This window comes from Muscardinus avellanarius, assembly GCF_963383645.1.
Source record: "Muscardinus avellanarius genome assembly, chromosome: 9".
NCBI classification, from domain to species: Eukaryota; Metazoa; Chordata; class Mammalia; order Rodentia; family Gliridae; genus Muscardinus; species Muscardinus avellanarius.
Window position 1 is genome coordinate 27,180,661 of NC_137795.1, and position 14,638 is coordinate 27,195,298.

At 40.1% G+C, this 14,638-nt stretch overlaps 1 protein-coding gene across 2 annotated transcripts in view; it reads left to right on the forward strand.

The window, feature by feature from the left end:
- HECW1 (HECT, C2 and WW domain containing E3 ubiquitin protein ligase 1) overlaps positions 1-14,638 on the forward strand; it is a gene marked incomplete at its 3' end in the record, with an annotated part of 445,939 nt that overhangs the window by 243,903 nt on the left and 187,398 nt on the right. For both annotated transcript variants that reach the window (XM_080701622.1, XM_080701623.1), the window contains exon 4: positions 2,166-2,260. In XM_080701622.1, coding sequence (XP_080557748.1) covers positions 2,166-2,260 — 95 coding nt within the window. The remainder of the gene's footprint in view (positions 1-2,165; positions 2,261-14,638) is intronic.

A 14,638-nucleotide genomic window follows, 5' to 3' on the forward strand; every position in this document is an offset into this window, starting at 1 on the left:
AGAGGAACTGCAGGGAAAGAATGACTCCAGAAGGAAAGTAAAGGCATTGCCATACCTAAAAGAAGACAACACTCACCAAAGGCAAGAGTGTGAGTGCCCAGGCACCACCCAGGGCATGGGAAGTTTAAACAACTGCAATTAAGTAGATTAGAAAAATCAAGTAGCCAGTTAAAATTTGATGAAAAATATTTATTTATTTAATCTCACTAGCAATCAAATAAATGAAACAAAAATAAGATTCTATTTACATTTATTTTTCATTGATACTACTCATTGTTAACAAGAGTGTCAAAATTTGGAGGAAATACAAAGTGCAATTAGTAAGCAACTTGGCCACAAGGAGGGGGAGTCCTTAAAATATTCATACTTCCGCCGGGCGTGGTGGTGCACGTTTGTAATCCCCGCGCTTGGGACGCGGAGACAGGAGGATCATGCTGGTTTGAAGCCAGCCACGCTGGCTTAAGAGACCCTGTTTCCAAATAAAAATAAAAAAATAGGTCTGGGAGTGTAGCCTGAAGGCAGAAGGGTTTCCAGGAACCCCGGTATCACCAATATATATATATATATATATATATATATATATATTTTTTTTTTTTTTTCATACTTCCAATCCAAGGGAAAAATTTTCAATCTTCTTAACTTCAACACCAAGGTTTCGGTGTAAGTAGCAATGGAAAATAACATAGATGTTATCGACAAGGGAGGCTACAAAATATAATGCTTTGTTGTACATCACCATCCAAAATAAAATTAAGATTCTATTATTAAGGAAGAAAAGGAGATTCTCATTAGGTGGGTAACTAGTAATTTTCACTTCAGTTTCTAAGGAACAATTCGAACATAAAAAATAATCTGTAAAAAGTCATTCATGTTTTAGAGAGAAGCCCAATTTTCTAAAAATAGGAGAATAATTACAAATTATAAATCTATTTAATTATTCCACAGGTCTAAGAATGTTAATTACAATGTTTTAAGTAATATTTGAGCATACTTATTTAAGTATGTTAATTTTAAGAAGGCAAATGCATTATTGTATAAAGTTTATATTCTCACATATGCAAAGTTATAAGAGATTTTAATTTTATTTATTCTTGTCTTCATTTCCATACTTTCCATAACAAGCATATTTTAAATGTATGGTAATCAATGCGGACATCATCTTTTAAAACTTTCTAATTGAAAATAATTTCCTAGATTAGAGAAACAGGATTTCAAATTAGAGATTTCTCATATTATTACAAACAAAATTATTATAAAGGACCAAGACATGGCCTGAATTTAAAAAAAAAATTTAATAATCCTATAAACAGTCAATTGGGAAAAACCGTTCACCACCAAATGAACTAAATTCAGGTTGCTGCAGATTTTTTCCTCTATAGATCTAAATTCTAGAAGGCAATCGAATCACACCATTGCTTAGTCTCACATCATTGTCATCACGAGCGTTTCCGGAGCACTTCGGGGAACTCTAGTCACTTGCATTTGTTGAACCATTATTTTATGGGGTACCTGCTGTCCCCAAATCCATGTTAGATATAAAGAACATAGAGCACAGATTATGTGACTGGCTCACTGGCTCACAGATTGTAAATGGTGGAGATAAAATTCAAACTCAGGCAGTGTGATTCCCTCAAAGCTGTATCTTCTCTGTTTATCATTTACAGAACTTTTAAGGAAAACAAATTTGTGGTGCAAAAAAGTTATGATTGTTATATATAGTAGTTTAGAAGAATATGCCTCCCATCCATGCATTTCAATAAATTCTAAGTCTCCCTTAAAATTACCAAGCTAGTCATTGCAATTTATTAAGTGACGGAAAACTACAGAAGAAACAGACTGGTTGTTGTCATCGAACTCCCTAACATCTTAGAACTAGCAGTTTAAAATCAATGACTTTTAGTGAGGTAGGATGAATGCTGAAAATTGTAACTAGTGGATTTAACTCAGGCACAAAAATATTAAGGCCAAAATAATTTTTATGACGTATTTTTAGAAAGAAGTCAAGCCTGTCCATGAGCCATATGTAGGCCATGACGATCAGGTCTGGCCTGACTGGCTCGTGGGAGGAGTTAGGTTGCAGTTCATAGAGGTGTCCTCCCCAGCCATCGCTGTCTCTTTCTGGGTTATACCTGACTTCTCAGTGCCATTTTATTTTTGTCTTTCAGCTGAAACAAAGATCTGCTTCAAATACTACCATGGAGTAAGTGGGGCCCTGCGAGCCACCACTCCCAGCGTCACGGTCAAAAACTCAGCAGCTCCCGTAAGTCTTGGTTTTTCCTCTTTGGTCAAACTTAACACTGGTGGGTCTTTACGTGTGTGTGTGTGTGTGTGTGTGTGTGTGTGTGTGTGTGTTCGTGTGTGCACGCACATGTTCACCCACACATGCAAAGATGTGTTGATAGATGGATTAGGGATAAACAGTCACTTCTCTAAATAGTGAAGAAGTATAGGACTCAAGACCAGCTCTGCTCAAGTGCACAACCCTTATTTGATAGAAAAATTATAAACTTCAGCATTTTCCCTCGAGGGCCAAATGTTTCTAATGGAGATGCACTTAAGGGAAGTGAGTCTTTCTTTGGAACATATATTTTAAATATTTTGGCTCTAACTGGGTGTGGTGGTGCAGGCTTGTAATCCCAGCATTCGGGAGGCTGAGACAGGAAGAGCACAGTTCGTGGACAGCCTCAGCTACTTAGGCCCTTTGCAACTCAGTGAGATCTTGTTTCAAAATAAATAATAATGAATAGGGCTAGGGGTGTAGCTTGGCGGTAGAATGCCCCTGAGTTCCATCCCCAGTACCTCCCCCCAAAATTCTTGGCTTTAAATATTTATGTTTTCTTGTTTTAATTTCTTTTTAGACATACATAAATTAATAGAATATAATTTATTGCCTCAGATTGATCTTAGTCATAGACGTATGAAATGGTAGACCTAGAAAAGACTAGAAGCTCTCATCCTTCTTTTCTTTATATAAAGAAGGATGTAACGCCCACGGGGCCTAAGAAATGGACCTCAGGTCACACTGTCAGCCAGCCCCAGATCCATGATCTAAATCACATCCTCTGCTCCCTATGGAAATATGCCATCCTTTCCTGAATTACAGTCTCATCTTTATCTTTGTGGTGCCTCTTACTTAGATCTCGACCTGCACAGGCTAGCTGACAGCTATTTGGAAAGGCATTCCTCTGTCTTTTCACTTAGGCATTCCTCTGTCTTTTCACTTAAATTCATGAAGCCAATTCAGAAAGTCTTCCTCACGCACAGCTGGCCTTTGCCACCACCTGGCAAGTCACACAAGGAGACATCTCCTTGCCAGACAGGTCAGCTCCTGAGCACGGGTGGCCTGTCCATGCGTGGCTGTGGGGTCAGGGATAGGACAGGAGACAAGAGCTTCTCACCATCATCTGTTCAGGAGTGACATTGTGGGTGCGTGTTAGCCAGCCCCAGCATTCACTTTTAATTAAACAAAGCTCCTTGGGGTATTTAGCTTCTCTGGTTTCAGACTACTGGATACTCCAGATGTCTACCCACTCCTCTGACCAAGGCAATGATCGCAGTGAGAAGCAATGTAAGCTTAAAATGGAGCAAGACATCAACCCCAGGAAACAGCCTCGAAATATGCTACAAGTGAGCCCCCAAAGCAGGATAAACTATCCACGAGCACACACTCTCCATAGGCTCACATGTGAGAAGAAATCTGCCTTGACTGTATTATTTAGAGTTCAGGAGATCGCGGTGGTTCTGCGTCATCCCTGACTTTCCCCTCATCAGTCCATGGCTGCTACTCTTGCTTTTACTTAAAACTCAAACACCTTCAAACATTTTGTCATATTGCTTTCATCCTTATTATCATCTCCTTCATGATTTTCTCATACAAACCCACAAACACTGAGTTGACACTTGAATGTATTAATCCCATACTCAAACGATTCATAAATGAAAGGCAACTTGTGTTTATCTTTCTAATCCCCACACATGTGGGAGCCCTGTCCTACAGCCCACATGACACCAAGGTCAGAGAGAGTCATCCTGGGCTCCCGCTGAGCACGTGGAATCCCATGGCAGAAGGGGCGTGCGCTCTACTTAAAAATCGTGTTCTAATGCGCACTTAGGCGTCATGGTGGTTAGGCTGTCCTTGCCCTTACTGTTATATGGTATGAAACCGTTTTCAAGTAGTTTCTCTTGCATCACCCAGAATATCTAAGGCAGACAGGAATTTTGGTTAAGCTACCATTTGGCTATCTGGTAATGGGGATAAACCAAATCTGGCTTATATTTTGCAACCTAGTTAAATTATTGGTATAATCAGAAACTTTCTAGGTTAAATAAGCCTTTGCATAGGGTGTGGTGGCACACACCTGTAATGCCAGTACTTGGAAGGCTGAGACAGGAGGATCGCAGGTTCAAGGACAGCCTCGGCAACTTAGTGAGATTTTCAGCAACCTAGTCAGACCCTGTTTCCAAACAATATAAAAAGGGCTAGAATGGAGGCAGAATGACCCAGGGTTCATTCTACCTCTTGGAGATAGAATGTCCCTGGGTTCAATCTCCAGTACCACAAAAATAAATGAATAAATAAGCCTTTGCAATCTAGTTTGGAAACTTAAGTACATTCCTACCAAAGGAAAACGGTAGTAAGTTTTCCAAAATAAGTTTGTCAGTTAACTTTGAGTATCCACTTTCAAATTGAGTGTTGTTGGTGCTGAACTAAGTACTCTCTTAGGAGGAGTGGCTGTCCAGAGCCATTAGATTGTGTCCAGAAAGTACTGAGTCCATGTGCAACAATAGGCTAAACCCCTAATTCTTTGAAAAGAAGGAACAAATGCTCCTCTGGTATAATCAGGACTCTAATTTTCTGAGCATAGTAGGTTCTTGGTATGTGATCATTCTATTCTCACTTTCTCTTTCTCCCTTATCTTTGCCTCTGTCCCCAAGGCAACTCTTGAGATCCTTGTTATCAAAGGAGGTTTTCATCTATTCTTACCACTCTGGGCCTCTTCTTTATTTGGCAATCTTAGTCGTAGATCAGAAGCTATGATGGGTAGTTATAGAGATAAATAAAGTTTGAGCCTGTCATTGAGAGCCTGTAGTTACTCTGTCATAAATATAATCCTGTCTGAAGCCAGCAGGGCTGAAGCATGAGACTCACTGCACTGTCATGTAGAGAGTGCTGTGATGGCTGCCTTTGGCAGCTGTGCTGGCTTCTGGAGGCAGGTGGCATGAACAGGACCTCACCAAGCCTAAAAGGGAAGCAAGCAAGGCTGGAGGAGGGCTGGCATGTGCAAAGGCACTGGGGCATCTGGTGGGGAAGAAGAGCCGAGTGGTGCTGGTTCTGAAGAAGGCACCACTTTAATTTTCTCCACATCTCCCTCTGCACGTTGTTCTTCCTGTGTTCCTTATCTCATAGGAAGCACCCAGCATATGTTTTTTATTTCCACTTCCCATAAAAAAAACTCATTTTTGAAGGTAAGCTCCTCCTCTCAGAATTCTGGTAGCTCTTGTACCTTTTCCATGTTCATTACAGTCTCTCCTAATAAGCCCATGATACATTTTCCCCTCTCTGATTATACATCAGAGGACAGAAATCTATCCAGACCTACAACTTACCAAATGTAGGGTGTATTAAGCTGTCCTCAGCTCACCCCATGACCCCCTGAGAACTTCCAGGCTTCTCTGTCAGATCTGTGCCCAACAGGTTCTTACAGCCACCCCTTCCTGTCCTCTGGAACCCAGCAGGCATCGTCCGCAGGGCTGCTGGACCAGAGCGAGAGCTCTCCCTCCAGTGCTGAAGACTCTGGGAAGGCTGCAGCCGCTGTAGGCGTGCCTTAGGTGAGACCTTTCAAAACCCCAATTCGATCCGCAGGCCTGGCCAGCAAGACCTAAGAGAAGAGCACTCACCTGGCGGTGCAGTGGGCTGCCCCCTCTCCTGTGCTCAGGCCTGGGGACCAGAGCCTCGGGTGTCTAAAATAGCTGGTTGTTTGTGGAATAACCCTGTCGGGCTCAGGAGGCAGGATCCAGGCAGTTGGGAAAGGCCAGAGTGAAGGGCAGGCAGAGGACATTATGTTCCTGCCTTACTTGAGGCCATCGAACTAGTAGGAATCCCACCCAGATTTAGAGGCTGGTCTACACATACTCCAAGAATGTTTTTGTTTATTGTTTTATTTTATTTTGCTTTACCCAGGGGCATTCTACTTCCAAGCTACATTCCTATCCCTTTCCATTTTTATTTTTATTTTTTATTTTTGAAACAGGGTCTCGCTGAATTGCTGAGGGTCTTGTTAGGTTGCGGAGGTTGGCTTTGAACTTGTGATCCTCCTGCCTCAGCCTGCCAAGTAGTAGAATTACACGTGTGTACCACCACACCTGGCCCAAGAATATGTTTCTTACATTGTCTTCAACATTAATACTTGTGGAAATTCCAATCAAAGTTATGTTACACTATATTATTCTTATCCTTACTTTATATTGCTATTGTTTATTTTTTGTAGTCTTTGTTTTCTGGTCTTTTCAGTGAGAAATTTGAAGAGAACATGTCAGAATTCTTTTTAAATATCTTTCAAAAGCTCGTGTTCAGGCAGTAGTTATTCCAGCCCAGCAGCCAGCAGCTTGGCCAGATTTTGGAATGGCAGGGTTTTCCCAAGATGCTACTTTTCTTAACTGTAGTTTTTCACTATTTGTGCTATATAAAGAATGTAATATAAAATGCTATCACAGAGGGACTTAGCAAACGTTCAGAGCCATTTTCCTCAAGTCAATTTAGTTGGAATTCCAGCTTCTATGGTCTCACCACATTTCTGCCACTACAACTGCTTTTAAACCTGCCCTTACTGTGCTTGGTGAGATATAGGGGTTTAGATTCATCTTTTTACAAATGGTTAGCCAGTTCTCCCAGCACCATTTGTTGAAAAGGCTGTCTTTTCTCCAGCTTATGAGTTTGGCCCCTTTGTCAAAGATTAATTGACTAAAGATGTGTGGATTTGTTTCTGTATCTTCTATTCTAATCCACTGGTCAGTATATCTGTTATTGTGCCAGTACCATGCTGTTTTTACTACTATTGCTCTATAGTATAGTTTGAAGTCTGGGATTATAATGCCTCCTGCATGCTTCTTATTGCTGAGAATTGCTTTGGCTATTCTGGGTCTTTTCTTTCTCCATATAAAGTTCATGATTGATTTTTCTAGGTCTCTGAAGAATGTCCCTGGTATTTTAATGGGAATTGCACTGAATCTATAGATCAGTTTTGGCAGAATGGCCATTTTCATTATATTTATTTTGCCTATCCATGAGCACGGGAGATCTTTCCATCTTCCAAGTTCTTCTTCAATTTCTTTCTTTAATGTTTTATAGTTTTTGTTGTAGAGGTCTTTTACATCTTGGGTTAGGTTTATTGAGGTTATAGTGAATGGAATTGTTTTCTTTGTTTCTTTCATTGTGGATTCATTGTTGGCATAAAGAAAAGCCACTGATTTCTTTAGGTTGATTTTGTATCCTGCGACTTTGCTGAATTTGTCAATCAGCTCCAGAAGTCTTTTGGTTGAGTTCTTTGGGTCTTCCAGATAAAGGATCATGTCATCTGCGAATAAGGATAATTTTAATTCCTCTCTTCCTATGTGAATTCCTTTGATTTCCTTCTCTTGTCTGATTGCTGCAGCAAGAGTCTCAAGGACTATATTGAAAAGGAGTGGTGATACTGGGCATCCTTGTCTTGTTTCTGACTCTAGTGGAAATTCTTGCAGTTTTTCCCCATTCAATATAATGTTGGCTTTGGGTTTACAGTATATTGTCTTAATGATGTTGAAGTACTTTCCTTCTATCCCAATTTTTGCAGTGTTTTTAACATAAATGGATGTTGGATTTTGTCGAATGCTTTTTCAGCATCTATTGCTGTTATGATGTGGTTTTTGTTCTTGGTTCTATTTATGTGGTGAATAACATGTATTGATTTGCATATGTTGAACCAGCCTTGTTTTTCTGGGATGAAACCGACTTGGTCATGATATATTATTCTCTTGATAGAGTTTTGAATGCGTATAGCTAGTATTTTGTTTAGAATTTTTGCATCTATGTTCATTAAGGATATTGGTCTGTAGTTTTCCTTTCTTGAGGTATCTTTATTTGGTTTGGGGATTAATATGATACTGGCTTCATAGAAGGAATTTGGGAGAGTTCCATCTCTTTCAATTTCCCGGAACATGTTATGAAGTATTGGTATTAGTTGTTCACTGAAGGTTTTGTAAAATTCAGCTGGAAACCCATCTGGGCCTGGGCTTTTCTTTGGTGGAAGAATTTTTATTGCTGTTTCTATTTCTTTGGTTGCTATTGGTTGTTTTAGGCTTGCTATATCCTCTTGGCTAAGTGTAGGAAGGTTAACTGTGCTTAGAAGTCTATCAGTTTCTTCCATGTTTTCAAGTCTATTGGAGTATAAACTCAAGATGGATCAAAGACTTAGAAATTAGACCTGAGACTGTGAAGTTAGTAGAGGAGAGCATAGGTTCAACACTACAACATATTGGCACAGGCAGTAACTTTCTCAACAAAACCTCCAGAGCTCAGGAAATTAAAGCAAGAATAAACAAGTGGGATAGCATCAAACTAAAAAGTTTCTTCTCATCAAAGGAATCTATCAACAACCTAAAGAAGAAGCCTACAGAATGGGAAAAGATCTTTACCAGCCACCATTCTGATAGGAGGCTAATATCTAGAATATACAAAGAGCTCAAAAGACTACACAAACAACCCAATCAAGAAATGGACAAATGAACTGAAAAGACACTTCACAAAAGAAGAGATACAAAGGGTCAATAGATACATGAAAAGATGTTCTACATTACTGGCCATCAGGGAGATGCAAATCAAAACTACACTGAGATTCCATCTAACCCCAGTCAGAGTGGCAAGCATAAAGAAATCAAATAACAACAAATGCTGGCGAGGATGTGGGGAAAGAGGAACTCTTTGACACTGTTGGTGGGAATGCAAACTAGTTCAGCCACTATGGAGATCTGTGTGGAGATTCCTAAGAAAGGTGGGAATAGATCCACCATATGATCCAGCTCTACCACTCCTGGGTATCTTTCCAAAGGGGTTGAATTCAGAGAAATACAGCAATATATGCATACCTATGTTCATAGTAGCACAATTTGTAATAGCCAAAATATGGAACCAACCCAGATCTCCATCAACAGATGAATGGATAGCAAAACTTTGGGAAATACACACAATGGAATTCTATTCAGCCATAAAGAAGAACAAAATTATATCATTTGCAAGAAGATGGAAAGCCCTGGAGAACATTATGTTAAGTGAGATCAGTCAAGCACAGAAGGAGAAAGTACATATGTTTCCTGTAATATGCCCAAACTAGGAAACACAGAGGATACCAGTGGGACTCCAGATAATGCAGGGGAAATAGCAAAGTTTGAATGGAAAGATAGGAGAGGAGGAAGGCTGATCTTGATTAATGAGGGTCTACATCTGAATATGTATAAAATTATGAATATGACATGGTTAACCTGGACAACTCTTGGTGGGAGGGGGGAAGGGAAAACAGAGGTGAGGGGGAGAGGGAACCAAATATAGTTTAAATGTATACCATTTATGTTCAATAAAAAAAATTGTTAAAAAAAAAAACCTGCCCTTACACCCAGGCTTGATTCTGGGACCCTGGCTTCATGGAGTTATGGGGAAGGTGACAAGAGGCTTATTTTTTGACTCAGATTTTAATAAGAGCCACATGTGTTAGTTAGATTTTTATTACAGTGACCAAATACCCAAGATAAGCAATCTAAAAAGTGGAAAGGTTTATTTTGGCTCACAGTTTCGGAGATTTCAGTTCATCATTGGTAGGTCTAGTGACTTTTGAGCCTGTGACAGACATGCAGCAGCTCATGGCAGGAGGGCATGGTGGAGAAAACTGCTCAGCACATGGTAGCTGGAAAGTTAAAGAGAATCTCAGGAAGGGCTGGGACCCAAAATCCCCTCCAGGGGCATGCCCGCAGTGACCTAACCTCCTTCTAGTAGGTCCCACCTACTCAAGGTTCCACCACTTCCTAATAAGCCCATGAGCCAGGGACCAAGCCTTCACCACACAGGCCTGTGGGGGACATTCAAGACACAAACTATAGCATGTTTTATGAATTAAATCTGTTATTTTGTTTTCTTCCTAACACATCCATAATCAATTTTTGCAGCATATCACCAGTATTTACCTAATCAGGCACTAAAAAGAAATGTTACAGGAGAGGGTGTGGAGAAGTGGGAACTCTAAAACATTGTTGGTGGGATTGTAAATTAGTGCAACCACTTTGGAAAACAGTATGGAGGATCCTCAGAAGAATAGAAATGAACCTACGCCAAGCATGGTGGCGCACGCTTGTAATCTCTGGGCTTAGGAGGCTGAGACAGGAGGATCGCGCAGGTTCAAAGCCAGCCCCATCTGGCTTAAGAGACCCTGTTTCCAAATAAAATACAAAATAAGTCTGAGAGTGTATCCCGGAGGTAGAAGGCCCCTGGGTTCCATCTCCAGTACCACCAAAAAAGAAAAAAAATATGAACTTACCATATAATCCAGCAATACCACTTCTGGGTATCTACCCAAAAGAATGAAAACCAAATACCAAACTAATGCATTCATATCTATGTTCATAGCCACACAATTCACAATTGCCAAACTATGGAACCAGCCAAGATGTCCATCAACAGATGAACGGATTACAAAACTATGGAATATGTACACAATGGAATTTTGTGTGTGTATGTTGTACTGGTGTTCCTGGAAACCCTTCTACTTCTGGACTACACTCCAAGACCTACTTTTATACTTTTTTATTTGGAAACAGGGTCTCTTAAGCCAGCACGGCTGGCTTCGAACCTGTGCGACCCTCCTGTCTCCACCTCCCAAGCACGGGGATTACAAGCGTGCGCCACCACTCCCGGCTACACAATGAAATTTTACTCAGCCATAAAGAAGAACAAAATCATGCCATTTAAAGGAAAATGGATGGAACTGGAGAACATTATGCTAAGTGAGATTAGTCAGTCACAAATAGTAAAAAAATCAGATGTTCTCCCTAATATGCAGAAGCTAGGGAGAAAAAGGGTCATGGGAGGAACTCTAGTAGAAGGAGAAACCATAGATGAGCAAGTAAGGCGACCCAACTGAGGAGGGTGGGAAGGGGAAGAGGGAAAATTCCTAATGTACATGATGTACAGTCACAAACATATTGAAGTCAATCACTAAGCCAAACATGAGGAGGGAGGGGAGAGAACAGGGTGCGAATTGGGGAAGGGCTGAGTGAGTGCTGTGTGCATGATGCCTCTACTATCGTGTACTCCATTAAGATGTATGACTACAATGCACCGATAAAAATTAAAAATTTTTAAAAATAAAAAGAAGTGTTACAACAGTTTTACAATGAGATAAAACTCTAATTTTCAGAATATTAGTCCATAATATTCTGAAATCAATTTCTAAAGGAAGTAATCTTAATCATGCTAGTAAAAGAAGTTAGAGTCATTTTACAATACAATGTTCTAATTTTTCATGTCTTTTCCTCATACATATTTCTGCTAGATTTCCTTAGAGGATAATTTTAGAAAGCATTTTCATTTGTAGAAGCTGGAAATCAAACACTAGAGATAAACACAGTGGATGTATACTAGAGTACTTGAGCTAAAGCTTTACCTACAAAGGATCAGTGTTGCCCAGACATTTATTAGAAGGCTTCAGAATGATTTTCTAAGGGAGTGCTTTAGAAGATCTTCTTATTTTTGTAACTTTAAATTCTGTCCCCATTTCATAACATCACGGTGGTTTGGAAAAGCAGTTTCTTAGGGTAATAGAAGCTGATGGTTAGATATTGCCATAACATACACGTTCCCCATCTGAGGATGCTCGGCCACTTCTTGTCTCACTCCTCTGCTCTACGATGCTCGCCGCCTCCTGCCTCTGGCCTCCTTCCCTAGAGCCAGCCTCCTCCTCCTCCTGTGCCCACCCAGCCTCACCCATCAGCGCTCGCACTGCTCAGACCCATCAGCCTTGGAAGTCTCCTCAGAGCAATTATCATGTACATCATTGTGTAGCATCTGGTTCAATAATTTATTTATGCATCCAGTATATTATCACTAAGCTCCTCTGGGCTAGTTACTAAGTATATAATAAGCAATATATACATATTCATATTTTTTTCCTAAAATAAAATAAAATGGGTGAATTCATAGGTGAGCTCTTTCAAGGTATTAAATACAGTTACATCGGCTATGATTTGAATTTTCTTTTCTTTTTTTTTATGATACTGGGGTTCCTGGAAGCCCTTCTTACTTCTGGGCTACACGCCCAGACCTATTTTTTACATTTTTATTTGGAAACAGGGTCTCCTAAACCAGCACGCACGGCTAGCTTCGAACCTGCGTGATCCTCCTGTCTCTGCCTCCCAAGCGCGGGGATGACAAGCGTGCGCCACCACGCCCGGCCCTATGATTTGAATTTTCTAGAGCAAAAATAAAAGAAATTTTTTTCAAACTTTTTCTTAGATCCACTAATACTGAAACCAGACTGCCAAATTAGCATTAAAGTGGAAAAATATAGAAATATAGGCCATCTGACTTATAAAGGTAAATATAAAATCATAAACCAAATATCTAGCATATAAATTACAAAAATTCATTAAAATATTTGGACTATTTGAAATTTATGCTCAGATTGTCAGGTTAGCTCATTTTTTTTCAGTGCTAGAAATTGAACCCAGGGGCATTCTACCTCCAAGCTACACCCCCAGCCCTATTTTTTTATTCTTTATTTTGAAACAGGGACTCACTAACTTGCAGAGGGCCTCTGCTAAGTTTAGTTACTCTGCTTAGTGAGAGGGCCTCTCACTAAGTTGCTGAGGCTGTCCTCAAACCTGAGATCCTCCTGCCTCAGCCTCCCAAGTACTGGGATTACAAGCATGCGCCACCACACCCAGCTTCGCTCATTATACAGACAATTGTTAGTATATTAGTAGAAAACCATACAATACTCTTTGTAGATACAGAAAAGGCATCTGACAAGTACAAGTTCATGCCATGGCTAAATGTGAATTGCTTCTTTAACCTGACTTAAATATTGATGAGTATCTCAAGCCAAACACCAGTATCATTTTCTGGCAAAACACTAGAAATAGTTTCATTTGAGTTAAGAGACAAGACAAAGAGGTCACTATGCCACTATTATTTAACACTGTCTTAGAAGTACAAACTGAGTTGTAAGTGGGAGAAAGAAATAGATTCAATATTGGAAAGTTGACAAAATTGTCATCACTTTTAAATCACCTGATTATTGCCGGGCGTGGTGGAGTGTAGCCCGGAGACAGAAGGGTTTCCAGGAACCCCAGTGCCACAAATAAAAACCACCTGATTATACTTTTAGAAAATCTGAAATAATCTATTTAAATCATTAGAAATAGCACATTATCTCTAATATGTATGCAAGAATGAAGTGCATTCCCATTGTTCTACAGCCATCACCATCCAGCCACACAACTCACTTCACCTTCAAAACTAAAACTCTAAACCAGGTGTGGTGTTTGTAATCCTAGTACACGGGAGGCTGAGACAGGAGGATCACGGGTTTTAGCCCAGCCTCAGCAACACAAGGCCCTCCCCAACTTAGTAAGACCCTCTTTAAAAGTAAAAAATAAAATAAGGCTTTGGTGTAGCTCAGAGGTAGAACACTCCTAGGTTCAATCCCCAGTACCACACACACACTCACACACACACAACTCTATGCCCATTAAACAATAACATACTTTCTATCTCTTTGTATTTGAATGCCCTAGATACCTCTTACAAGTGAGATTACACGGTGTCCATCCTTGGTTGCTGGCTTATTTCTCTAACATAATGTCCTGAAGGTTTATCTATGTTGTAGCATAATGTTCTATTGTATGTAGATGCCACAATTTGCTTAGCCATTCCTCCATTGGTGGACACCTGAATTGCTTGGTGTAAATGTTTCTTAGGGGACACTCCATTGGTAATTTGGGCAGGAAAACTGTTTGTTACTCATTGTCGTATCCTCTGCATTTTCAGTTTTTATCATCACTTACTATCTATAAAAAGCAAGTTAGTTCAACCGCTATGGAGATCAGTGTGGAGATTTCTTAGAAAACTGGGAATGGATCCACTGTATGATCAGGCTATACCACTCCTGGGTATCTTTCCAAAGGGGTTGAAATCAGAGAACTACATTAACATATGCACACCCATGTTCATAGCAGCACAATTTGTAATAGCCAAAATATGGAACCAACCTAGGTCTCCGTCAGCAGATGAATGGATTGCAAAAGTATGGGAAATACACACAGTGGAATTCTACTCAGCTATAAAGAACAAAATCATGCCATTTGCAAGAAGATGGAAAGCCCTGGAGAACATTATGTTAAGTGAGATCAGCCAATCACAGAAAGAGAAGGGACTTGCGTTTTCTCTAATGTGCTCAAACTAGGGAGTATTAGTGATACCAGAGGGACTCCAGACAATGGAGGAGAAACCTCAGCAAAACTAGAATAGAAGGATATGAGAGGAAGAAAGCTGAGGTTGACTAATGAAGGAGCTACATCCAAATTTGTGTAAAAATATAAATATAGCATGGTTAACCTG